Source organism: Plectropomus leopardus, chromosome 1, assembly GCF_008729295.1.
Source record: "Plectropomus leopardus isolate mb chromosome 1, YSFRI_Pleo_2.0, whole genome shotgun sequence".
In the NCBI taxonomy this organism is placed as follows: domain Eukaryota; kingdom Metazoa; phylum Chordata; class Actinopteri; order Perciformes; family Serranidae; genus Plectropomus; species Plectropomus leopardus.
Window position 1 is genome coordinate 7,850,855 of NC_056463.1, and position 25,813 is coordinate 7,876,667.

Consider the following 25,813-nt stretch of genomic DNA (forward strand, 5'->3'; position numbering starts at 1 on the left):
GGTGATTTGTCTCGTTTGTTGTATTTGTGTTTTCTTTATTTTCCAAGTGTGTTTCGCAGTAGAAAAATATCTGTCAAATCAATGACTTTGCTATGCTTTCGACCACAACGCTGCAAGTGATGCAGAACAGTTTACCCCTGCTTTTGTGCTGCTTTTCTGCTTCATGTTCTATTAAAAATAAAATTATCAAAATTATAAAAAAACTGTTAAGAATTTGAAAGGAGGCACGAAAGGTGGGATTCCTAAACATCTTTATACTTTGGACTTTTTAATTATGATGTAATTTCAAATGAGGTTTGCTGATGTACAGGTTTCTATGTGGTTACACTAGCAAGATTTTGATTTAAACCCCCAACACCGACATTTTTTGAGCTCTTACTATAAAACAGTGGTGCATTATGGCATGGAAAATAAAGCTGTTAAAAGCTGTTTTTCCTTCATGTAATTCCCATAGCAGCTCACTAACATAAAGACTTCCCATGGAGTGAAACGTGCCTGTGCATTTGTACATATACGTGTATGTGTGTGTGTGTGTGTGTGTGTGTGTGTGTGTCTATTCTTCCGTCACCCACAGAAACAGCAGAGTGAATAAGGTGATGTGTGCGCTTTTGTATGCGAGACATATGTGAAAGAGGGTTACACTGCAGTCCAATAATAGTCCAATTGCAAACAAATTTCCCTCACCATGCTTCTCTCTCAATACACAAGTAAATGCAATATACACAATCATATTTAAATGAGGGCGAGAAGACAAGGAGCAGAGGAGACGGATGGCTTGGAGGCTTTGGAAAGGGGTTGATTTACATGCTCTGTCAATTCCCTGTTGCTGGCGGTCATGCATAATTCATCCATTTTATTGACTTCTGGGGAATTCTATTAGGTGATAGAGTGATACTCCCAAGAACAAAAGATGACTGCCCTTTTCATGAGCGTCATCAGGACCACTGTGAGAAATCCAAAGGCCCGTTTCTCAGAGCGCGCCCGCACCTGGGGGATGCTATCGATGACACGACGGGCATTTTGCTAAGAATGCGTTTTCAACGTGTTGACTGAGCAGCTTCAAGTGTTACATATTCTGTCACGGTGCCGCTGAGCTTAATCAGAATAAATGGTGAGCTTGGTGTCCTTGGCAATAGACTTGCTCGGAGCCTAAATGAATGTGAGACTAGGATCTGGCGAATACATAAACAGCGTGTTACAGTAGAATAAACCATGGTGTAACTCATACAGCAATATCAATCTTTCATTCCAGATACTGTCTGGAGATACCGCAGCTGAATAATCTCACACAGCAGAGCGTAATAGAAAGTCTGAGTAGTATCCCGCCACGTCTCTATGGAAAACCTTATATAAAACAACTGGTATTAGATGGACAACTACATAATTAAAAGGCAGTGGTTATTAGAGTTTTTATCTACATTTGATCTACACTTTATTAACCAGTCAGACCCGACATGCCAGAGTCATCATGATTGTTTTTGATTGTGTCAGTGTAATTTGGGACGCCTCATAATATCCTGACAAAAGACCAGCATAACATTTTTTGTTAAAATTCTTGCCAATACACAGCCCTTCTGTACAAGTGCATGCTCAATAAAAAAGGAGGGATCAACAGATTATCGGCCTAGCCAATGATTGGGGCTGATATTTGGCATTTTGTTGATTTTCTGTATCAGAATTGTATTTAAATGATCACATGTAAAATTAATTCAATTAAAAAATGCAAAGAAAGGGTCAGCATGGGGGGAACTTTTACTTTGTAAAACCCCAGGGAGCTATTTCATTTTTTATTTAAATTTTCACTTGACTTTATACAAAGAAAAAAAAAGTTGATGGGAACTTGCTGGATATAATGTGGAAAGTTTCAGTTTTGATTAAACATTAGCTTAAAATATTTAAACAGAGTTTTGTGTTGGAGTTTGTTATCCAAATTATTATTATTATTATTATTATTATTATTATTATTATTATTATTATTATTTGTATTATTATTATTATTATTGGTGTGATTGTTGTTATTATTATATGTGATAACTATTTATATTATTATTATTATCATTATTATTATTATTATTATTATACTAACCCTAACCCTATCCAAAATTATTATTCCAAATTCTAAATATTGACAGAAAGCTTTTCGTTTTTATTCTAAATGCATATAAAACGCTTATTGGTCTCATTAAATACTGGTAATTGGTATCAGTATCAGCCCTGAAAAAACAATACCGATCAAACCCTAATAAAAAGACGGACCCTTCCTTCCCAGTTTATGAGAGATGAATGCTTCCATATTTACTTTCATTCATAAACATCTCTGCACCTCCATCCCCATGACCTACATGTCTGACAGGCTGCAGTGACTGGTCATGGTCCAACATGTCGTCAAACATGTTTTCACCAAAGTCACAGCAAGAATTTATGACTCATCATCGCCTCATCTGAAAGTGATTGATCATCTCAATTTAAAGAGATTTCAACAACTTCTCAACAGAGAACAGAGACAAATCAACTTCTCAACAACCGAGAGTCAGACGAACCACCTGTTTGGAATTTCTATATCAGGTCTCTGTCCCCATCTGTCAACGCAGACATCAAAGAGTTTTACTGCAGCCGTTAAGTCCTACATGGTGATATGGACAGGTGAGACAAAGAAACAGTCTTCTGGAGGGTTCTGAAAAACATACTAATGAGACTCTTCAAAGACTTAAGACAGAAATCCAACTTATGGCAGAAATCCTTTATATGGCACATTTTAAAAAGACTTTTGAAGGATTCAACTGTGTCTTTAAAAGTATCCTCAATTGCTTCTGAGGAGTCAGTCAGCTGCAGGAACGACTGGCAAGGAATTACTGAAGAGAATTAGACATCCAAGAGTCTGAACGTGTCTAAAACAGCCTTACACAGTTTCATGCTGCACTTCTTTTTGAATCACCTACATTATCTGTGGCTCAGGATAAAACTGGCTTTCTGCTATTGTGAACACAGACCGGGAGAGAGACAGAAAGACAACAAGAGACATGACCAAGCTGAAGCACCAACGGCAGAAGCTCAACGTGATAATCCCCGCTGTCAGTGAGTCACCCTGCCTTCAATTGGTAGCACTGACACATCTTTATAAACTTTCATCTCATGTCTACAGCTTCGCCGACGCTACTTTCAAGGCCCTGTTTGTGCCGCGCACCAAAGACCAATTAGACGCTCTTTGCAGATTCCCCTTTTCTCTCTCTTCGCTCACACTCTACGCCACACAGATTTTTAATTGACAGCAGCTCTTCTATCTCTCATGTAATGCCTGAGAGGGACGGGAGACTCTCAAGGAGAAAAAAAAAAATAAAGTTCCACTGCTATTCTTCTTAATTGTCAATGTCGTATTAAAATCAAAAGAACAGTCTCGGTAATGTATTCGCCACACAATCTATTTCTGCTCTGAAGGCAGGAGCGTGGAGGTCCACTTCAATATCGAAAAGACTTCCCTGGTTGTTCAGAGTGAGCTTGCTAATTACGAACTGAGACACCCTTGGGGGGCGGATAAGCATGCTGGATAGTGTTTCGCAATTAATACAAGGTAGATTAATAAGTCCCTTTTTTAGTCGGCTCCCACTGGAGGTCAGACGTACTCACAGATGATTCAAATAGGTGTTAACTTGAGATGTGGTGCTGTGCTTGGAAGTAAAGGTTGGGAGAAAGTCTAATGATATTCTGGCTCACACCACTCCGGAGCCTCCGATGAGATGACCTTACATTTAATTTCACTGAAGGTAGAAATCCCATTCTGGGGCTGGATTTAGATGAATGAGCCCTATTTCCAGGCATTTTCTGTTGACCCTACAAGTTGCAAAGTTATTATTCTACAGGACTGGTACACAGGGTTTGGGTCAACAAAGTGCTTTCTTAATTGGTGAGAATCGGACTTCCCACGTCCACCGCGAGGCTCTCGGGGATTTGAGCTGCTCCGCCTGAGCTAATGAGAGCCGGAGGAGTGAGAGCACAGGCGCTGTGACACTCTCTCTTGGCTCTTAATTTGTGAACTTCCCCTCAGCTGGCAACCCTGCAGCCTCTTCTCCCAGCTGAAGTGGCTCCGCTGGCACGTCCAGGTCCCCCGCCTCCCCCCCGGGGCTCTCTGAGTAGCAGTGGCAGGAAAGCATTAACACCTTAGGGAGCAGGCGCCAGGACTCAGGCTGCATCCACACTAATACCTTTTTGTTTGAAAACCTAAAACTATTGCTGCGTTTATGCCTAGCGTCCACACGGCTCTGGCGTTTGGAGCACCTAAAAGCATGTTGCCTAAATTCACATGTGCCTCGGCCAAAACGTTGCACCTGAACACACCACAAAACCTGAATTTACGCAGCCTGTTCGAGGTGGGAATATTACACTGTTATGATGCCTCAACATTCTGTATATAACATCCAATGGAGGGACAGAGTGGTCTCGCCTCTGAGCCGGAAACAGACGTTGTAACAGCGCCGCAACGAGCCTCTGTGTAAAACATAAAGCCGGAAAGCCGTGACCATGAGCGGTAAGGGTGTGATGTTTTGATGAGATGTTTATGTGTGCTACCCACCGCGGGAGATTTAAAACGCAGCTGTCAGCACAGAGGCTAATTCAAAGAGGAAGAACAGCAGCCGTAATAACCTGCAAACAGGGAAAATAATATACAGGACATTCCTACAGCTTTCACTTCTGTTGATGTTCAAACAACTATGTTGGATTTTGACGTTGGCGTTTTCTTTGACTTTCTGAGTCAGAAATCTGACTTCAGTGGGTTTTGAAGATTGAAATTTCCAACTGGGAACTCAGATATTCCAACTTCCCAATGCAAATACAACACACTATAATTCTGAAATATTGCTAAAACGTTCACGTGTACAGAGATCATTTTACTTTTAAAAAGCTCTGAAACTACAATGTATCAGTGAGGATGTAACAGGTAAGCTTTTGGAGACCAAAGGCATCAAGTAGGAAAAAAGCAGTGCATTATAGTTGTGTTGCTTTGCTTGTGTTGCTAAGAAAGTGTGAGAGCAGGGGAACGCTCAACACAGCAGTGTGTGGACTTTGATGGGCAAAGGTGATTTTTAAAGGTTGGTTTGAATAAGTCATAGCAGAGCAGTTTCAAGTCAGAGCAGAAGCATGCCCCAAGAAAACCTGCAGCATTTTAAGGCTTCTTTCATTTCTGAAATGGTATCCTGAATCAAACGTACAGCCAGAGTTCACGCTCTTACCTTTCTTCCAGCAGCTTGTCTCCAAACATCCAGCGGACGTGTGGCGCAGGGTAACCAGCGGCCACGCAGGGCAGCAGCACGCTGGCGCCCACAACCTTCGTCACTGGCGCGGGCTGAACCAGGAACTCCAGCTTCCTCTCCTCTCCGGTTTCTTCGACAGAGAAAAAAGGGTCAGGGTTAAGGCTGAGGTTAAGGTCGAGTTGAGTAGGTGAAGCAGAAAGGCAACCTTTGACGTAATGGGTGTCATCTGTCTTAAAAACTTCAAAAGAAGGGCAGTCCTTTCTGACACCCAAACCAAGAATGGTCAGATGAATAATGTCCATGTTGACGTCTGAGACAGCTCAAGTCTCGGCTCTTTAGGAGTTCAAAGTGATCCCATATAATTCCAGCTGTAACTAAGTGCAAGAGTCGGATCCTGCAATATCCAGGTCCTGTGTGGCCAGAGCACATACATAAGAATTCAGCACTATCAGTTTATCTGAGATCATAATTCTATGAAGCTCGAACCGGGATTTTAATTAAAAAACAGAAATCATTTTCACCCAGCTCTTTTCCAAACTCTCAAAGTCTCTCTCCGCAGACTCCCACATTACTGCATTCTCAAGCTGATTTGTTGCAACTTCAAAGAAACCAAGAAACTGTAAATGTATTTTTGTCTCTTCAACATCTGGTAGCATCCAAACAAAATGTCTTTCAATTTCCTCACAGAGTTTTATGGGTTTTCCTTCTGCATGCATCCAGCCTTTTGCCACTCTAACACACATCCTTGGAGGAGTCACAGAGAGATAAAGACCCCCACTGGGGTCTTGTTGAAGTCTGATTTATGACCTCTAATATCTTCTCTGTGCTGCCAGGAGCCTGGTGCTTAACAACTCAGTAAATAAAACTTCTGGAGGGGCGAGACGGGATGCTGCCACAATGGAATCCAGCCCCCTTTTGAGCTGCAGCTTAGTTACTGCGGCGTTACCGATAACCCCGCTGAGAGTTCTCCGTTTGGCATTCAATCTTTTTCATGCTAAAGGTATGAGTACACCATGTACAGCTTTAATCAAATGATGCACTGAACTATATTTTAATTTCAATTTGCCGCACAAGTGGTTCTACAATAGAAGCTCCAACATAATTGCTCCGTAATCAAGCATGTGAAAATGTTTCGATTAACAGGCAATATTAAGGGCAAGCAGGAATAAGTTTTTCACCGTTAGATAACAATGGAAGTAAGTGTCAGTCAAATGATGCACTGATGTTCGTGACTAAAAAATCCATCAACACTGATTCTAAAGAGTTTGGGACGTTAAATGAAAACAAATCTTTTTTTGACCTGTATTCAATTGAATACAATTCAAAGAAGAGACATTTAATGTTGAAATTTATAAACTTAACTGTTTTCTGTGCATACGCACCCAATCTGGATTTGATGCCAGTAACACATTCCAAAAAATTTGGGACAGAGTCTTGTGTACCACTATGTTACATCAGTTTTTCTTTTGATAACACTCAGACCACTTTTGACAAAATTAACTCTGGTTCTTAAAACTTTAATACTACTTAGCAAGCTAGTCCATTACACTTGTTTAAAGCAGGACCATTGTAATCAACTATAAATCATCAATGAAGGACATTTCACAATAACCAATGGAAGCAGTGAGTCATTGAAAGATGGCAGATGGCATTTATTGTTTGTTCTGTTATTACAGATATTCATTTTTATCCAAAAAACAAGCATTGAACAACAAATAATGATGAGAAGTTGTTCAAGACTATTGAGACTTATCCCCTTTTTCTAACCTGTAGTATATGACACGCCCACTGATGTTGTCATGGAAAACCTGTTTCTTTTTGTTTCCAACCGGGAATCAACTTTTCTGGTCCCAAACCAATTTACTTTTGGTCGAAATGCTCCAAACGGTTCAAAATTAGGTGCAGAAACCAGAACGGAACCCGTTCCATGTTGGTGGAAAAGGGGCATCATTAAAAGCATTTGGGAACTGAGGACACCAGCTGATGTAGTTTTTGAGAATTTCAATTTCAACAATCTTTTTTTGAGAATCCCTAATCCCATCTGAACACTGTGAGAGATTAGTTTCCTCATACAGGAAGAATCTTGAAGCTGAAATTGCAAACAAAGGCTTGGATGCATTTCAGTTAGCATGTTCTATATATGTTTTCTGTGTCTGTGTCCACTGCATCGCACCTCATTTTTATCAATTGACATATCAGGATTGCTTTATCATTGTAGTTTTATTGGGTTATTACCAATGTTTGGTCGCAATTTCATGTGAATAGCTGCATTGGATCAATGTGAAATGGAAAAAAATCGTTGAAGACTTTTTTCTTCTGTATGTCAAAAAGGATGCACATAAAAAACCAGAAGGCAATGATTTGCCTTCTGGTTTTATGTGTTTTACACAGTCTCCCAACTTTTTTGGATGGGGGATTGTACATCTGGAAAAAAAAAGCTTGCTGACCTGCATTCTTACTGACAGCATTTCATTTGACAAAACTATTTCCTCCAATTACCTGGCAGTATCTGGAGCTGGGCCTCGTCGCTGAACTTGGATGATCCCACATTTTCCACCAAACAGCGGTAAAGACCGGCGTCTGCCTCCGAGGCGTTGCTGATCACCAGGGCTCCGCTGGGCAGCTGCACCAGCCTGCTGCTCAGCTCCAGCGGCAGGCGGTCTTTCTCCCACTGGGTGAAAGGCACCAGATCCGAGTTGACCTCACAAGCCATCACCTGGCTGCTGCCTTGATGCACGGTGGCCGCCGATGGCTGGCTGGCGAACCTGGGCATCCCTGGAAGACAACGACATGACAAAGATGTTAAAGCATTTGCTTAGAAATAGAGGTCCAATGTTCTTCCATACATGTACACTTAAAGGTTTATAAGAGGCAAAAAATGTGTTTTTTCATCAGTTTAGTGGGAGTGATGTGATCCTGGCATTTGACTCTGAGAAAATATGCTGTTAAGCCTGTTTAAAAATTCAACTTTCAACTATATTTACTTTCAAAACATCTGAAATAAAACCATACTTTTATCGAGCCAGGCTGGGAAAACAACCAGACTGATATTGGACCTTTAACACAGCCGCTTGGGAAGTCATAAAAACTCAGAGAATCTGTTTTAAAATATGACAAGATGTATATTTTGGTTTAATCTCAAGAGCTGCAAAACATACCAGAATATTGGAAGCGACATCTTGCAATCCAGATTCTGAGTGCAAAAGGCCAAAACATGCAACCCCCATCCTCACCCAGACCCGACCTCTTGCACTCACAACCCCTCATGCACACACACACACACATAACCACCCACACACAGTTGCGCAGCACAGTCACTTATCCTCAATGGTGGATGTTAATTTGCAACGCAGAGCAGAAGACACACAGCACTAATTAAAAAAGGCTTGATCCACAGGCTGTTTATGCTGCTGTACCCTGACTTTCATCTCCACACAAAATAATTATTTCCTGCGTTTGAAAGCATTGATCTGAAACCAACACTGGTGGGCCGCGTTCGAAACAATTGCACACAATGGCTTCAATTAAAAACAACTTACAATGTGTGAACTGCAAATGGTATTCTTGGGTTTATTAGCGAGGAAGGAGGAGTTGTTTTTAAAAAAGGAAGAAGGCTATTCCGTCGACAACAAAAAGAATATCATGTTGTGTTCCCACCATGGAGGGCCTCTTGAGTTTTTGGGCTAGCTGTGGTTGTCTCCGTGGTAATGTGTGTGTGAGAAATGAGAAACTGTGTGACTGAGGATGAAATGGCTCGTTTCAGTGTTTGTTTATCTGTTTATGAATGCCTGCTGTAACTGTGCGCTTCCACAGGAAGTGATGCTGACGGCTTGCTGAGTGATGATTTGGCGTCTCTGCCCTCTCTCACCTACAGACAGCTCTTCAAATCCCCTGCCAAGAGTGGCTCCAGGGTAAATCACACTTTAAGATAAGGTCCCAACAGCTACACATTCTCGTCTGGCCCGGGTCGACGCGCACAGCTTCTCTGAGTATATCTGAGCACAATAGTTCAGCTAATATGGGCTTAGCCGATCCCAGCACTGATAGTTTTGTGTCAAAGCTGCCAATCAACTACTGTATAATCATGCCAGGGGAGGCAAAAAAGCCTCATCTGAATCATTCAGATTAAAGTCACTGAAGCTCCCCACTGAATCAAATACGTTTTATGATTAGCAGCTGCAGTGCAGGGCGAGTAATCATAATCAGGCTAGCGAGCGTTAGAGGGAATTCTTGGATGCACTTCTTTAAATGAACTTTCATTAAAAAAAAAGAAGATTCAATCTTTATTAGATTTTATTTTTAAGAATTTGATTTCAGGTTATGTAGCTTTAATCAAGAGGATATAATGGTAGTTACATGATGATGGTGATTTGATGAATTCACTGAATCTGAATGTCATGCTCTTTTACACTTTCAATTGTAAATGGTAAATGGACTGTACTTATAGCTTTTTTTTTGTGTTTCGACCACTCAAAGCGCTTTCACACTAAATTCACCTATTCACACACACATTCACACACTGGTGGCCGAGGCCACCGTACAATGTGCCACCTGCTACTCAGTAACTATTCATATGCACGTGGAACTGGGGTTCAGTCTCTTGCTCAAGGACACTTCAACATGTTGCTTGGGGGAGCCGGGTATCGAACCACTGACATTCCAATCAGAAGACGACCCGCTCTACCTCTGAGCCACAGCCACACAGCTACCGTGCTCACAGACGGTCCTCTATCTTTCTAGTTTCATCAGTTTCATTATCTCAATGATAAAAAAAATATTTTATCTGTTAGTGGTTGTAGTTGAACTGTATTAAAGGAATAGGAGTGTGTGTGTGTGTGTGTGTGCGTGTGTATGTGTGTGTGTGTGTAATATGTAATTATATATTAATATATGTTAGCGATAAAGTTCATGAATTAATTACAGGAAACAATAAGTTTACACTTCCTCTTCCTCCTTTCAGAAGATGTAACACATATTGTTTTGTTGTTTATTTGAATCTATTCATTGGGTTTGCAGGTTATCATCCATTTCTGTTCATTCATATTTTTTTGTTTTGTTTGTTTTTGGATTCTTTGTTCGTTGAGGCATGTGAGAAAACCGTTTTCTTCATGAGTTCAACACAACATGTGGTGAGTAATAGAAACACAATTGATAATTGTGCAGGACAGGTTTTCCTTTAACTGAAACTTTAAACTTTAGGCTGTGTTTGGGCCCCTGGTGCAATGACACTTAAAAACACGAGCTGGAAAACAATGCCCTGAGTAATATGCATCCAAGATCTAATAGCAAAAATATTCAATGGATATCGATACGACTTTGTCTCACAGCTTCAGACATTTGGTCCAAAGAGGACGCAGGAGAGATTTCTGAAAGTCATCTGCAGACAAGACAGTTCTACAAAGACAGAACATTTGTAGAGGAGAGAAAACATTGCCCATCTCGCAACTTCAGTTCAGATTGTTGTGAGCACTCAGTCTGCAGTCTGCTGAGCTTCCAGCTCTCAATCGACTAATCCTTTGTTCCTCCAGCCTCATCACATCTCTCCGGCTGAGTTCATCAGTCTGCTGTGTGTGTGTGTGTGTGTGTGTGTGTGTGTGTGTGTGTGTGTGTGTATTTGTGTGTGGGGATCCTAACTCACACAGGCATGACTAAGGATGCAGCCAGTGCTAATGAAGTGCATTTACTTTATAATGTCTCAGATATGTATGCGCGGGTTCATGTGTGTTGTGCGGACTGGATGAAGTGTGCATAAGCACATTAAGTGAGGGTCGAGACGGGGCATTGAGGAGGCGGGAAGTGGTGAGTGTCGATGCTAACACTATCGATTCCAATTAATCACAATTCTCCATTTAAATCGACTGCATGGGAGCTTCATTTTCCACACCCTTGCTCAGCACCATCTATTGAGCAGAAGCGCTGTACTGCCAGTCTCAACACTTATTACCAGAGTGCGATGAGGCCAAATGATTGCGAGGGAGCAATAATGTCTTAGTGGTCAAAACACAGGAGTTTTATGCTGATGCAAAAGCTGTTTCTTTGTTCATTTCGAACCTTTTAAATGAAAGCAAAATGTGACTGCTGATCTTATTGTGTCTCCAAATAATATTTCCCGAGAAAATCAAGCGGTTAACCCAGAGGAGCCACCAAAAGCTTCCTTTGTGCAGAGTGGTTCGTCAGAAAACCCTGCATCATCTGCTCGGCTTTAAAGGCAGAGCTTATAATCATATGAATGCTAATGAATGAATGAATGTGTCCATCATGGGACGGAGATTAGCAGGAAAGAACTGCGCCGCACAGAGCTACTGTACCAACAGGCGTAACGACGGTCTACTTCGCCTCAGAGCAGCATCACATGCACATACACTTAAATCACACAGTTGGGTTTCTACTATTCTTAATTAAAATCAGGTATAGAATAACAATGAGCAGCTTAATGGAATATGCAAAAGGCTTTAAGGATCTCCCTCCAGATTCAGCTGAATTATAAACTGGCTGTAGAATGCTTTTCACCTTGGATCAAAAATACACAGCGCTCTGCGTTACATATTTTACATGCAGTCAGTTTAAGTAATTAAGGAGGAAAAAAAACAGAAACTGGCTCATGTTTCTGAGCTGCCTAGAGGCCATATATGTCTCTGCCCTGACAACGTGCTGTGTTTGGACTGGCAACGTGAAATAACCTATTTTCCATAATAAAAATCTGCAATGTAAAAAAAATTAAAATCAAGCAATCAAAAAAGGGGCACAGTTAATGCATCCGAGCATGCTCATATTTTCCATTTAGACCGTAACTGTTTATATTAACAGATACAATCTAACTCTAATACAGCATCTGAACTGACAGCTGCTTTTATTTAAGATCAAATTCTTTACTTCTCTATAAATATTTGATCATATATATATAACCATAAATGACTAATAATACTGTGATATTTTAAATATTGTGCATACATGTCTGAAAACCAAAATCAACATGAACTGCACTCTCAAAGGTTTAATGAAACAAGCTTTCATGCTGAAATAATTTAAAAAATGACCTGATACAGTTGGAGCTGATTATTATGGGGGAGTTTAAGTCAGTTTAAAATGATTAATAAAATAGCACTCTTAGTTTAATGTCTTATCTCCTAAATTTTTCCCAGATATCGTTTTAAAAAAATGCACCTGTATCATGACTTATGATTATGTTTTTGTAATGCTTTTTCAACTGATGTTGTGCTCGTTCATATGTGATGTGTGACACTTTTACAGAGGAATCACTTATAAGCCATGTTTTGATCAAAAGCTTTCGGTACAGTACGTTTAGAGCCTAAAGTAGCACCTACACAGAGAGGGTACCTAGATGCCTGATCTGTTGAGCGTTTTCACCACATACAGCACTCACATAAGCCACAGCTCAGCCCTCAGCGACTGCAGCGTTTACAGCTCCACCTTTTACTACTGAATCTGTGGTGGGGTGACTCTGGGGTGACAAAATTGGAAAGGTACTAAAGGTACCATCCACAACAAACTGAACTGAACCGAACCGAACTGACCTGCTGGTGAAAACGCACCATTAAAGTGATCACGGTTACAGTGACTTACTGGATCAAAAGGCTTGAGACAGAATTATTCCTACACAAATGCTGCTTAAATTATTTGTGTGTAATAATCTACTCTGCTTACAGTGTTCACTTGTCATACATGACAACAAATAGGGGGAAATACTATGGTGACAGTTAAGCTGTTTTTTTTTTACTTTACTCCCATGATCTTTTGAGTAGTGATACACTGTCTGCTTCCAGCTACCTGAGGCTGGTGCTGTGTGCACACTGTAATCATGACAGGAAAAGGAGAGTCAATGAAAACCATCTCCTCAAAGCTTATTATAAGCTACCAAAGATGGGCCGAAAAGATGTGGCGATGAAACTTGGATTTCCTCAGGCTACTTTGTGCAAAACTACTCAAACCCTGAGAAACGGTCATGGCTGCTGAAAGCACTTATGAAGCTGTCCTCGTCAGGTGCACTGATGATGCTTGGTCACATAATGCCCCCATTAGTTTATATTCATGTAATTAATATGGAGATGTCATTAGATGGTACACTGCATGAGAGTTTAAGAAAAATATTGATTAGACCAGTTACCAGTTTATATAAATATTTATTGTCATGAACTCTGACTAGATTATGATTCAGAGGTATGATAACTAAATCCATGTATTTCATAACAGTCCAAATCAGCTCACATTTATCTCTGAAACAACAAAAAAATTAAATGCTGGAGGCCTGTTGCTTAAAAACAGTCTATATGGTAATTCTTCAAATGCACAAATCTTAATGCCGATTATTCCCCCAATCCCTAACGCTCAATGAGATAACCACTTAAAAACTGTATTGCACAACAGCAGCTTTATCTGAACTATCAAACTGGCATTAAACACGTACACAAACTGCAAAATACACCAGCCTTTATGCTAATGCTTTCAAAAGTCTATTTCAGTAATAGAAACAGAAACACATTGTATCCATGAGTCCTGCCTACAGGCATTGTGGGATACTGGCTGCACAATGCATGTTGCATCTCTATTATAGCTAAGCAAATGTGTTTTCATGTACAAGACTGAACTGACCAGCTGTTTTCCAGCTGTGGCTAATGCCCCCTGCTGGTACAGTGATCAATTATTTGAAATACAGACCAGTACATGACATCTATTGTAGATTTATCTTGCAAATCTACAGTGGAGTTTTGTTGCAGTATATTTGGAGATCAGCAGTAAATGTTTGGCTTTGGTGTCTGTACCTTCAAGTCAAAGGGCAAAGTATTCTCCCTAGATCTGACATTTTGCGGTCGTGAACAATCAGAAGGAAGCAACACATCACAAAAGAGGCAGAGATCCCAGTTTCTTCACAGATAACAGAATCAGTAGACCAGAATGTAACACAGCCACAACTGGGACTCTGATTCTTATCACGCTATTATTTCCACTACTTCTCTCTCTTTCTCCCTTTCTCTGAATTCAACAAGTTCACGCCCATCCTCCGGGGATGGACAAAGTCATTCTGGGAAATGTGGGGAAATCAATACCTGAAATTGAAGTACACCAGTCAGATTGAAGCAAAGTGGGTACACTTAAAAAAGTAAATTAAAGCCCTTGATGACAGAATAATTCATAGAATGCACCGACTGTTACAAATTGATATTTACTAGTGTATGGCTGTCCGAAGGGAGAAGGGTTTTCCTTTAAAGCACAATAATAACGCCTTCACCCTCCCTTATCAACACATCCATTACAGTTTTGCATGCCGTGCACGAAAAGACAGAACAACCTATTGTTTTATGAATTTTGCAACACCACATAGAGCCAAATCAAGTTTGCTGAGCCAAAAAAGACCAATTTCAGACAGTGAGGTGTTAGATCCAACCCCAGATGAAGAGCAAATTAGACAGAGTGTGAAGACAATCAATGGCAATGAGTATCTGAGACTCCAGGCGAATGTGGGAGTGGCAGAGTAATCAAGCAGGCCAAAAAAAAAAAAAGACAATAATGTCTATTAGATGTATTGGCTTTGAGAAAATCCTCCTGAACAATATGTACATTATGTGCTTTATTCAGTTCAGCGCCTCTTTCTGTTCATACTCCCTTTAAGGCCAGCAGCAGAGTAAGTGATAATTAATTCCCTAATTGAAGGCTTCAGAGCTTCAGGGGAGAATATTTCTGAGGTCTTCTTTTATTACAGAAAATCATCTATTCCGCCTACGAACTTATAAGGTTACATTCTTACAGTAAAAAAGTAAAGTACTCACATCTTTTTGATATTTTGAATGCAAACAAAACTTACTTACTCAGTCAAAAATGACGGGAAACTCATGAAAGTGTCAAAAATATTGTTTTATCGACCCATATTGATTCTGAATAGTTGAAATTGTTACTCATTTTCCAAAGAACTGAACTTTGGTACCAGCTGCATTTCCTTGCTCTCTCTCATTGTTAGTGTTTGCTGCAGTCATCCTGCTGTTCTCTGCTTCTAACCAAAGAAAGACAAGTCGCCGTTACATTTATCATTTAATTAAAAAAATATATTTTATGCCTTCAATGTCAATTTTCCCCCATGGTATCATCAAAAAGTATTGAATATCAATATTTTTCAAAGTACTGCATTGAAGTCAGAAAGTCCAGTACTGTGCGTTTATTAGGTACAACTGCACAATCTTATACAATCCCTTAACCCTGGAAATATTGTTGGCTCTGTGTAAGAAAGCTCTTACTTAAATTCTCTGGTAATTTCTGAGCATACTGTTAGTGGAGATGTTGGTGATGTGTTGAAATACATTATTTTTCTTACATTCTTTGCACCTCGTCAGTAAATTATTCATTATAATGCAGTCAAATACGAAAGAAAAAAGAAAAAGTTCACAGAGTTACATCAACGCCTCTGACAGCGTCAACAGACACTGAATATAAAAACTGTACTGCAGTAAGATTCACTGTGCTGGATTACGTACAGGTGGACATAAAATTTAGCCTGAGTTCAGTCCTTGAAATGATTTTTCTGGCATCATTAAATTCTCAGTTGAAATTAGAGATGATAACAATTAATGGACAATCAATTAATTGGTCATTAAGAATTTAGTCAAATGTGAAATTTAAGTGATTAATGGAAATGCTGTCAAAGTATAGGCCATGAGACAAGTTGCTTTTTGCATTGACCGAGGAAAAAACGCATTTGGTATTGTTTTTAATAAGCAAAGTTTTCATGGGTTTTTTTTCCAAATAACTGTAAATTGATTATCTGATTGTTAATTTTAAAGATGAATCGATTAATAAAAGTACAATTTGCAACCCTAGTTGAAATACAAAAACAATCCAATCAGCGCCATGGCTGCACACCGCAGCCAATGAGGAGCTATCACAAAAATCAACAATAGCGAGCATTACAAACACGACAGACGCTGCTGTGGAGGCTGTTCTAAATTAACATGCCTTCTCAATATTTCCCGACATCAAAGTTTGTTTTGCTTTGTTTTGTTCCACTCCACTCTATAAAACTCCACCGCTGTGTTGGCATGGCTAAACATCAGTATGGACTTAAATTGGCCTATGTTGGTCTGGATTGATTGGTTAGGGGCAACTGAATCCCCCTCGGAAATCAGTAAGAGCAGTCACAATGTCAGACTGAAGATGGAAACGAAGTATAATGAGTTGACGAATCTGTCTGATATCAGGTGTGATAAAATCGGAGGCACCATCTGGAAAGGCCACCCTGTGTTACCTGTGGGTGCCACACTGGGTCCAGCAGTGTTTTTTGGACAAACTAATCCCAATAAACAACATCCATCCAAATGACTTGGCAGCCCAAACCTGAATTACAGACGCTGATTTACCTCCTCCACTATCATGTTTTTGTGTGCGTTCACTTTAATTATAGTTAGTTAACAGGACATGCACCTCAAAGACGGCGCCCTCATTTCACACAGCGGAACTTCACATTCTCTTTTAATTGGTAAATTTGTGTAATTTTGAAATACCAAAAAAAAAAAAAAAAGTTTTTCTGTAAAAGTTAAAATAAACTAAATATTTCATGTGATATTTTTCTTCTGAGTTTTTCTTATGCCAGATTAAAGCTTTATAAAAAAAATAGACATTTTATTTATTTGAGTATTATGCATCCAACTTCAGGCTTTACGTTTTACTTTTAAAACTGGATTAAAAAGTCAGCGGGGTGATTCCTTCTGGGTTTCTGAGAAAACGTTGCTGGGCCAGAATGTTCAGAGGGTTTATCACGAGAAGATAAACGTCCCATTGGTACAGCATTGGTTATGTGAGATTATTAATACATTAATGCACTCTGTATGCATTCAAGTTCGCGTGCATGAGTGAAGGCAACACTGTGGAGGCTGACAGCCAGTAAACAACAATCAGTTGCATAAGATGTCTGAGACAAACACTCATATTCCTCCTCTGTTCTGTTGTTATAAAACTTTAATTGCTTTTTAATGCATTCAAATGTATATCCTTCAAACAACATGAAGATTACATTGTTCACCCCCAGATATCACTGTTAATAAAAGGCCTTTTAGGTGTTATGGCACACGGGAAAATAGATTATTCTATCTCTACAATGCAGCCTAGATACTTGTGAAATTTAGCTTTGAGCGGTGGTGCTTTAGTTATAAGTGGCTTTGCATGTTGCATGAAAACCACAGCATGAATTCTTTAAATCTGACGCCAAGAGGGAGTTTGGCTTTTTGCTGTTTAATACAAATATAGGATGTGGTCAAAAAAAAAAAAGGCTGACTGAAGTATTTCACAAAGAAAACCTCAATGTTTAAATAGACAGGATAATAGGGGAAGATATAATAGAATTACAGATACCAATTTATGCGAAAGACTGTGGGTGTTCATCTAAAAATACATATAAACATGCTAGTTTAACTGTGTTCAATCAACTCGGAGGCAAAGAAAACAAGAGTGTACCACTTTCATAGTAAACAAAGTCAAGAGAAATGAAGGAAACAGGAACTTTGAAGGTCTTGTCAGTTTTGGAAAAACATGTTTGCTGTTGTTCTTCGCAGTGAAAAAGCCAACAGCAACCTTCATCCTGTCGGGGGCTGACAGGTGGGAGGTCTCGCAAGATTGACAAGAGTGAAAACAGGATTAATTAATGACTCTGTGTTGGAATCTAATAAAGAAGTCAGTGAGGCACTTCATCATGCATGAAGCCTGACAAGCCTGACATACTGAGGAAATGATGAAATGCTCAGTCTGCCGGTGTCATCACAACATATTTGTCTTTTTCACCAACAGGGAGGGGAGACGGGAGTGACTGACTGCCATAACAGAAACCATGTCGAACCATAAAACTCGTCTTAATCTTCATGCATCAAATATGTTCAGTTTCCATCTGATCCAAACATCTGTCTGTGAACATAAACGGATAACAACGACACCAGTTTACGACTGAGCTAAAAATAGGGCTGCCTACTCCAATACCACCTTTGGCACACTGAAACATGTAATGAGCAATCAGCGCAGAGATGTGATGCGAGAATGAATCAGTACTTTTGAACTCTATGATATGTGTGCAGAGCAATGGCAACCGCAAAAGTGCACACACTACCCGACACATATATGCTTGTGCTGTGTGCACACATCAGAGGGACAGGCGGAAGATGGATGGATGGCGTTCTGCAGGAGTCAGCCTCAGACAGGGGTTCTTATTTTATCTACTGGACTGTAAAAATGACTCTCGGGTGCAGGAGATGACAGAAAGAGCGTTTCCTGACCTTGTAACCAGTCAGCGCCTGCAGTAAAACCCTAAGAAGACAACTGGTGTCGCAGAGTGAAACTAAAGCCTTTTGTCCAGCGTGAAATACCAACATGACAAACTCAAGACCAGTGCTGGGCAGGTACAGTAGTAAAATCACAAGCAGTGTAACAAATGACTAATAATTTCAATAATATAACTGTCACCCCAAAAGCAAATTATTACAACCATACTTTTGTCTAATTTCAACAATCGTGCATGTACGTCACCAACCAGCTAGCTTGGAAGATGGAGACACTTACTTTCAGTCTGATGTGTGGATTTGAGTCAGACTGGAGTCATAAATTTGATGACTTTAGACTCAATTTGACAAAATCAAAAAAGACTTTTACGGCAGTCATTTGCAACTTAACTGAGCCTTTTTGTAGACAGAAGACAGAGAAACAACAAACTTGTTGGGTTTTTTGGTCTGAATTTTTAAAAGCAGTCATGAGTTTTGTAAATGTATTTGATCAACACTCTGCTGTTGAAATGGCTTTACATTTCACAAAACTCATATTATGACTTGTTTAGGACTCGAAACTCAAAGTGTAGGACATGGGACTTGACTTGGGACCTGAGTGAAGACTCCTTTGCTTTTGTAATAAGTAATAAACTACTTTTTTTCAGTGATCTGTCCAACACTGCTCGAGCGCTCAGTGGTAGCAGGAGGCAATCAGAAAAACAAAATCCTTCCATTGTTGTAAAAAAATGCAGACAGAAGCCTGCTGGAGCAGCAGCAGTGAATTCAGGGCACTGACCCACAGCCGACAGACACCTTTAAGTATGTTAAGCTAACTCTGCGAGGCTTAACATCTCTGATAGCTCTTAGCCAGGGGAGGGATATTTTTAACTGCTAAGCCACTCTGGGTGCAGACCAGATGTTGAGAAAAGAACGCCCTTCTAAACATTTATGACTATCAGCGGATGGGCCCCGGGGCGCAGCTGCTGTTTAGAGTACAACTGAGGCGTGGAGAAGTCACCGCCGCCTGATTACTACAGTCTTCACAGAGGCTTGCTTTGTTTTTACAACAGCAGCGCTCAGAAGACAGGCGACATAACATCCGCTTTATAAGACAGTCACTGTAAAAGGTCTGCTCTGAACACTCGGCAGTAACCTGCCTCTCCGTTCTGCATGTCACAAGTGTGACACGTTGCTTGTTTGACTGCTGGATTTCTTTTCTTCTTGCAAATGTTAGTAAAAAGCCAACAATGAAATCGCGCACAATCAAATGTGTCTAGATGGGAAATGACACGTCAGGATGAAGCACAGTTGGCACTCTGACAGCTCCTGATTGGATGTTGTGGGAACAGACAGAGGAGAGGCTCGTGGATGCTGAAGGATGGAGAAGGACACATGACAGGGCCGGGTCAGTTGTTGCCATGGGAACATCAATGAGGAGGAAATCCAGATCTCGTTTTCAGAGACGCTTGTTTCAACCCTATTACTGTGGAAATAGGCAAATCAAACTATATGCATATTTTATATGTTAACCATTTACTGTATATCCTGTGCAGTAAAAAAAGTATAAAAGGATTCTCACTGTAGTTGGTTGTATTTGTATTGCATATTTGTATTTGGTTGGATTGTATGTGGTTGATGTGGAAAACACACTTTCTCATAGTTTAAAGGAAGTCTGAGTCAAGTCTTTGAGGCTTCATGTTGGAAAATTCTTTATCATTTTTTATTTTTATAGTGAATAAATATTTTATACACACAACTACATCAATGACCCAAACACGTGGCTTTAGTTTTAAATGTTTCCACGGATATAGAGAGGGACTGAAAGTAACATCAGACTCCTAAACTAAACTGGTCTCACATCCAACTCTTCAACTACGGCCTGACGCACAGATTAACTCTTTAGAAGAGGTATGCTAAGTATAAGTTTATGGAAAAAAATATTTTCTGGTTCCATGGCATCATGTGACGGACTCGTAAGTTGTAATTCAACTGTTTGACCTCTACAAAATTTGGCTGAAATCAAACAATCACATCTACATGTGCCTGCAATAAAAAGCTAACCGTGAAATGTTTGATTTTCTGTCCTTTCTTATGGACACAGTAAAAAAAAAAAAAGTCAGTAGTCGTTCAGTTTATCTAAGTATTATAGCAATGTATTTAAAATAATATTATTTTTAAAATCCCATTTTTAAATTTTTTTTTGCACTTTCTTTCAGGTTTTTTTACGTTGTTTTTCTGTTTGCTAATTTTCTTAAACTTTTACCCTTTTACTTCTTACTTTTACTTATTTTTTGCCAATGCTTGGGGTAATTTCTTGTAGAGTTACTCATTGCCTTCCTATGTCCTAGAAAGGAATCAGGTTAATTTGCTCAGGTTTCGAGGGGTTAACTTTCTAAATGCTAATCAGCTCTAATGATGTTTGCATGTTAGGATAAGCTGTACGCCCGTCTATGACACCTGTGAGGGAGCTGATGTGACCAGTGTGTCCACACATTGAACGGATTCTGCCTGATCCTCAGTTTGTGAGTCAGCATGTCATTGTTTCATCCTCACGTGTCTCCTCTGCTTCCCATGTGTGTTTCACCTGTTCACAGTCAGACCTCCAGCCAAGCGAACTCCCCACAGAATCAAGAAGCAACGAGGCCTTTTTCATTACAGGTAATTGAGTTGTAGCTGAAACAATACTGATTGCATTAGGGCCCTTAATCATGTTAAGGTGTCTTATTTTATCACTGGGAATTTAGCTCATTCTTGGCCCATTTTGACGCTAACCTTCTGCAGAGGTCGTTGCCACGGGAGACCGTGGCGGCGGCTGCTCCCATTACCAGAGCACAGATAAATGTGTTGGCACTACGACCGTACATCCCTTTTGCTCTCTCTGTCTCACCTCCCCCCTTTCCCTCGCTCCCTTATCAGAGAGGAGAGCGGAGGAGGAGGAGGAGGAGGAGGTGAGAGGATGCAGAGAGAAGCTCCACAGAGCCAATGTCAGCAGAGTCAGGTGTGGTATTATGAAGGAGACGTCAATCAAGGCCGACACAGGTGCCACAGAGAGCAGCTATCGCCGGCCCGTCCTCACATCTTTCGTCAAATGCTAGTTTCCTTAAGGCCCCGAGCAACGCCCCCCCTCCCCTGGAATGAAGGGCCCCTCCGCCCTCCAGTAGCTCAACAGGCCATCCAGATAAAGGAGCCAAACACACCCCTGTCCTGCTGTTGATGGACACATAGATACGAGCTAACCTCTCCATATTCACCTCTCTCCCCTCCACCACTCCATCCAATTTTTCAGCCTCTTCTCCGCCACCGTGCCGTCTCTTCCTCGTTCCCTGCATTACTCTTGTATTCATTCAGTTTCCACCCGTTCCATCATCCCTCCCCTTCTCCTCTCCATCTTCACACCACACATTTCAGTGGGAGCTCTATTGTTTGCTGGAGAGGGGCATGCTGCTGCTGGTTCTTATCTGGGGATGTTGGCGGCACATCTGTAGATGCTATCGGCGGGCCTGTTGCTCTGTTTATGCTCCAGCCCTGCAAGAGCAGCTAGCGGGGAAATGAGATGGATGGAGGATGAGGCCGCATGAAAATGGAGAAACTCTCTCAGCAGAATTGATGAAGTAAGGGGGCCGAGAGGGGAGAGCCTCTGGAAGGTGATCTAGACAAGAAAAACAAAGGCCTGTCCAGAGAAAAACTAGGACAGCATTCAAAGTCTGATGTAGGGAGGAGCATGAGGACTCCAGAGGGACGTCGGGATTCATTCAACATATAGAGAAACTGCTTTTTGTTTGCTTTGTTAAATAAAAACATACAAATATACATAAATAGAAATGTAAAGTGACCCTATTACACGGAGAAAGTTTACTTTTGTTGGACAGGATGCAGTGATGTTACTACTATCTATGAATATCTACAGAGATTTAAACAGCAACAGCAACATTTTCAGTCAAAAATCACACAATCTAATGTTGCTGGAAGAATGGCGACCAGGCATAACAGTAATATTTGTAAGTATTTTGACTAAATAAACAAAATCAATGTGCAGTGCAAGCTATGTAACATTTACTTTGCAACTAATGGCTAATCTCTACAGTCTGTGTTTCTTAGAAGCATGCTAAACCATGCCTGCATTTCACTTAGGTGTCCATTTTGGACCCTTGTCTTACACTAAATTATTCATTTATTTATTTTTTCAGAGTGCTTGAGGACTCGATATTAATTTAATATGAGTACTGGAATATGGAAATTACTAACAGGGCAGCTCCATTATTTTTATTTATTTTTTTATTTATTTTTTTTTAGGTTTTTATATTATTCTGTAGCTTTTCAGTAGTGTTCCTGATGTATTTAAACTCGAGAAGCCCAATTTAGATCGAAGTAGGTATGCTTTATCCTCAAAATGCTATTTTCCATGTGTGCTAAATCTTTCGTCATCGTACTAAGATTTTGTTCAGGTGTCCAGTATTGCTTTGGATTTTTTGTTTGTGTATGTATGTATTTTTGCACACAAATTTTCATGCACTGGTATGTAGTATGTATGTTTGTATCCTTTTTTATTGTTGCTACAATAAAAAAAGAGTTGGAAAAAAAAAGCTTTTTTCCGAAGCCCTTCTAAAAACTTTTTCCCATATGAACTGACAGGTTTCTGCATGTTTTCTGCACATACTGCTGTGGACGCCGTGTTAGTTTGGCTCCAAAAGTCAACAAACAGACTAAACTATTGAGTCAGCAGGAGACCAGTAACTCCCGAGTGCTGTGAGGTCAAATTTGACTGATTTGTTACGCCAAAGACAGAAATGCTAATTTACATTTCTGTCTTTGGCGTCGGGTGGCTTTGGCAGCAAAGATAATATCTTCAGTTCCATTAGTATTGATTTATACTGATAACTTATATTGATCGTTTTAAGGTGGTACTCCTGTTTGATTCTCCAAACTGGAAGCTTTCAGACCTCCATTTAACTGTAGGTAATACATTAACTGTGGATCTAATGATGTGGTTGTACAGTATGAATGCAGTATTATACTGAATCTCAGTGTGTCTCCACCTCGTTAAATAAAGGTTTAATAGCACCATCCTCCAACTCCGAGCTCAAATCTTCCAAGATAAAACTTTCCACACTGTTCATGCTAACAATGTCACTGAACAGCGTGTGTGGGGAGCCTACGTCACTACTGTTAATGACAGTTGAGCGGGAGTTTTCATAGGAAAAGCACAGAAAGAAAAAAAAAACACACATATACACTCTTGTGTGTCAAACCAACTTCTCTTACAACCCTAAAATTATTAAGGATAACTTTTTAATAAAAAAAGGCCGACCTGTAGTTCATCATCATGGCACAACGATAAAAGAGCACACCACAGAGCTCTCCTCTTTTGCACTGATCTATGGGAGCTTAATGCAAATGTGTCAAACACAACACACGAGCACCGAGCAAACTTACTGTACAGTATTCTCCAGCATAATTTAATACTTATCTTTAAAACAGTGTGTGGGTGTGTGCTTCAAATTATACCCCAGTGAAGGTGGAACAAAAAACATTTCCTGCATCAGTGAGATTAGAAGTGAGCTGCGTTTACTAAGGATTGTTGCACACACACACACACACACTCACACTCACATTTGCACAAACAGTCACATTATGTAGAGAGTTTGTAACAAATATCAGTGTGAAGTATCTGCAGCTGCTATTTGGAGAATATCAGCATGGGCTTTGTGGTGTTGTTGATAATGAAATGCGCCGCAGACACAATGAGGCGAGCTCAGGCAGTCAACCACGCTGCACAAAGCATCAGCTTGACTCCTGAACTTGAAGGGAATTGTCTTGAAAGTGTCGTGAAAGGAAGAATGGCTGCTGACAATGTGAGGTGAGATGGATGAGTTTCTCTACGAACCACTACACAAACAGCAGCCACGCCTGCATTAAGGTGAGTATGTGTACATGTGCACAGGACTGGCAGCTTGGGAGCAGCAGATGTTTCTGAACACACAGATGTAGTGCACGGCGATGATGTCACTCAACACAGCCAGGGGCATTCATCATCGTTTACCTCGCCGAGAGGTGTGATGGGGTGGCAAATTAACGTCAGTTAGCAGCTCTCCGACCCTCCTCCGCACCGTACAAACACAACATCTCTCGCACTAATTTTAGATTCAGCATCAGAATATTAATGTTTATTTTGAGTGAGAATAATGAGAGTTTAAATTTAGGATCAACATTATGGTGACAGGTTCAAGTCTAACAAAGAAATTGCAAAATAGAATTGGACAGCTGAGTGACAGATTGTCGAATTTCATCATTTTGAGGGGCTAAAAGATTAAATTTAAGAGAAATAAATAAAAAAATAAACAAAAATTCTTTTAGTTGGATAATTATAATCCAAGTTTATACACTTGAAATCATAGTATCTGCAAAAACGGGATTGCGTGCGCCTTTCAGGAGCTAAAAGATCAAAAATCCCCTTTGATCCCCCCCCACACCCCTTTCCCAAATTCATGTAAACATATTTCGGAGATGCTCCAGCGAGCATCAATAACAGGACAAGCAGAGACGCCACTCAAATTTCAGAGAGGGATCTGACATGACGAGACCAATCTGCCCATGTAGACATAAAACACAACGCAGTTTCAAAGTTCATTAGCCATGTCTGGTGAGATGCAGATGCCATGTATAATACAGATTAAACAAACGGCAGCCAACACAGACATCAAAAACTGAGAAAACATACTGTACATATTAAACAGGCTGCAGGAGAGAGATTTGTGTTTGATTGGGGATCACACAGCAGCATTTAAACCCTCAGCGGCCATCTCTTTACACACAAATAATAGGTAGGCTGTTTATTTATTGTGAATTAAATGTGCAGATATGAAGTGGATACATTTAATAAGTGCAAATAGTGGCTTTTCTGCAAAGGAAAAAAAAGAGTAGGTGTTGAAATTATCATATCAGGGAAAGTGAGGAAGACAAAATAACAATAAAGGCAATCGAATCGATCACTCAGCCCTAATGGAAAAAGATGCAACAGATCTTGAAAACACCTGGACGCTCTGACAGTGTGGCATTAGCAATTACACCAGTCCATCTGCAGCGCAGCGCCTTCAAACGCAGCAGATGCTACGCAGAACGCCTCTGAACAGAATCAACCTCTGATGAGTCTTAATTGTATATATGTGAGAATATGTGCCTGCACATTGTGTCATCCAAAAACGAGCCATCCAAATCCCCAAAATAAGATAATGCTTGTGCTTGTGTAATCCACATTTCACCGATACAAATTGCTCGGCATATTTCTGTCCTTTAAGCAAAAGGTTGCACAATCTGCTC

At 40.3% G+C, this 25,813-nt stretch overlaps 1 protein-coding gene across 8 annotated transcripts in view; it reads right to left on the reverse strand.

Annotated features, from left to right (window-relative positions):
• Positions 1 to 25,813, reverse strand: part of neo1a (neogenin 1a) — a 216,606-nt gene that overhangs the window by 92,560 nt on the left and 98,233 nt on the right. For all 8 annotated transcript variants that reach the window (XM_042491097.1, XM_042491123.1, XM_042491083.1 and 5 more), the window contains exons 3-4: positions 7,746 to 8,021; positions 5,226 to 5,376 (exon numbers count right to left, since the gene is read on the reverse strand). In XM_042491097.1, the coding sequence (XP_042347031.1) occupies positions 5,226 to 5,376; positions 7,746 to 8,021 (427 nt within the window). The remainder of the gene's footprint in view (positions 1 to 5,225; positions 5,377 to 7,745; positions 8,022 to 25,813) is intronic.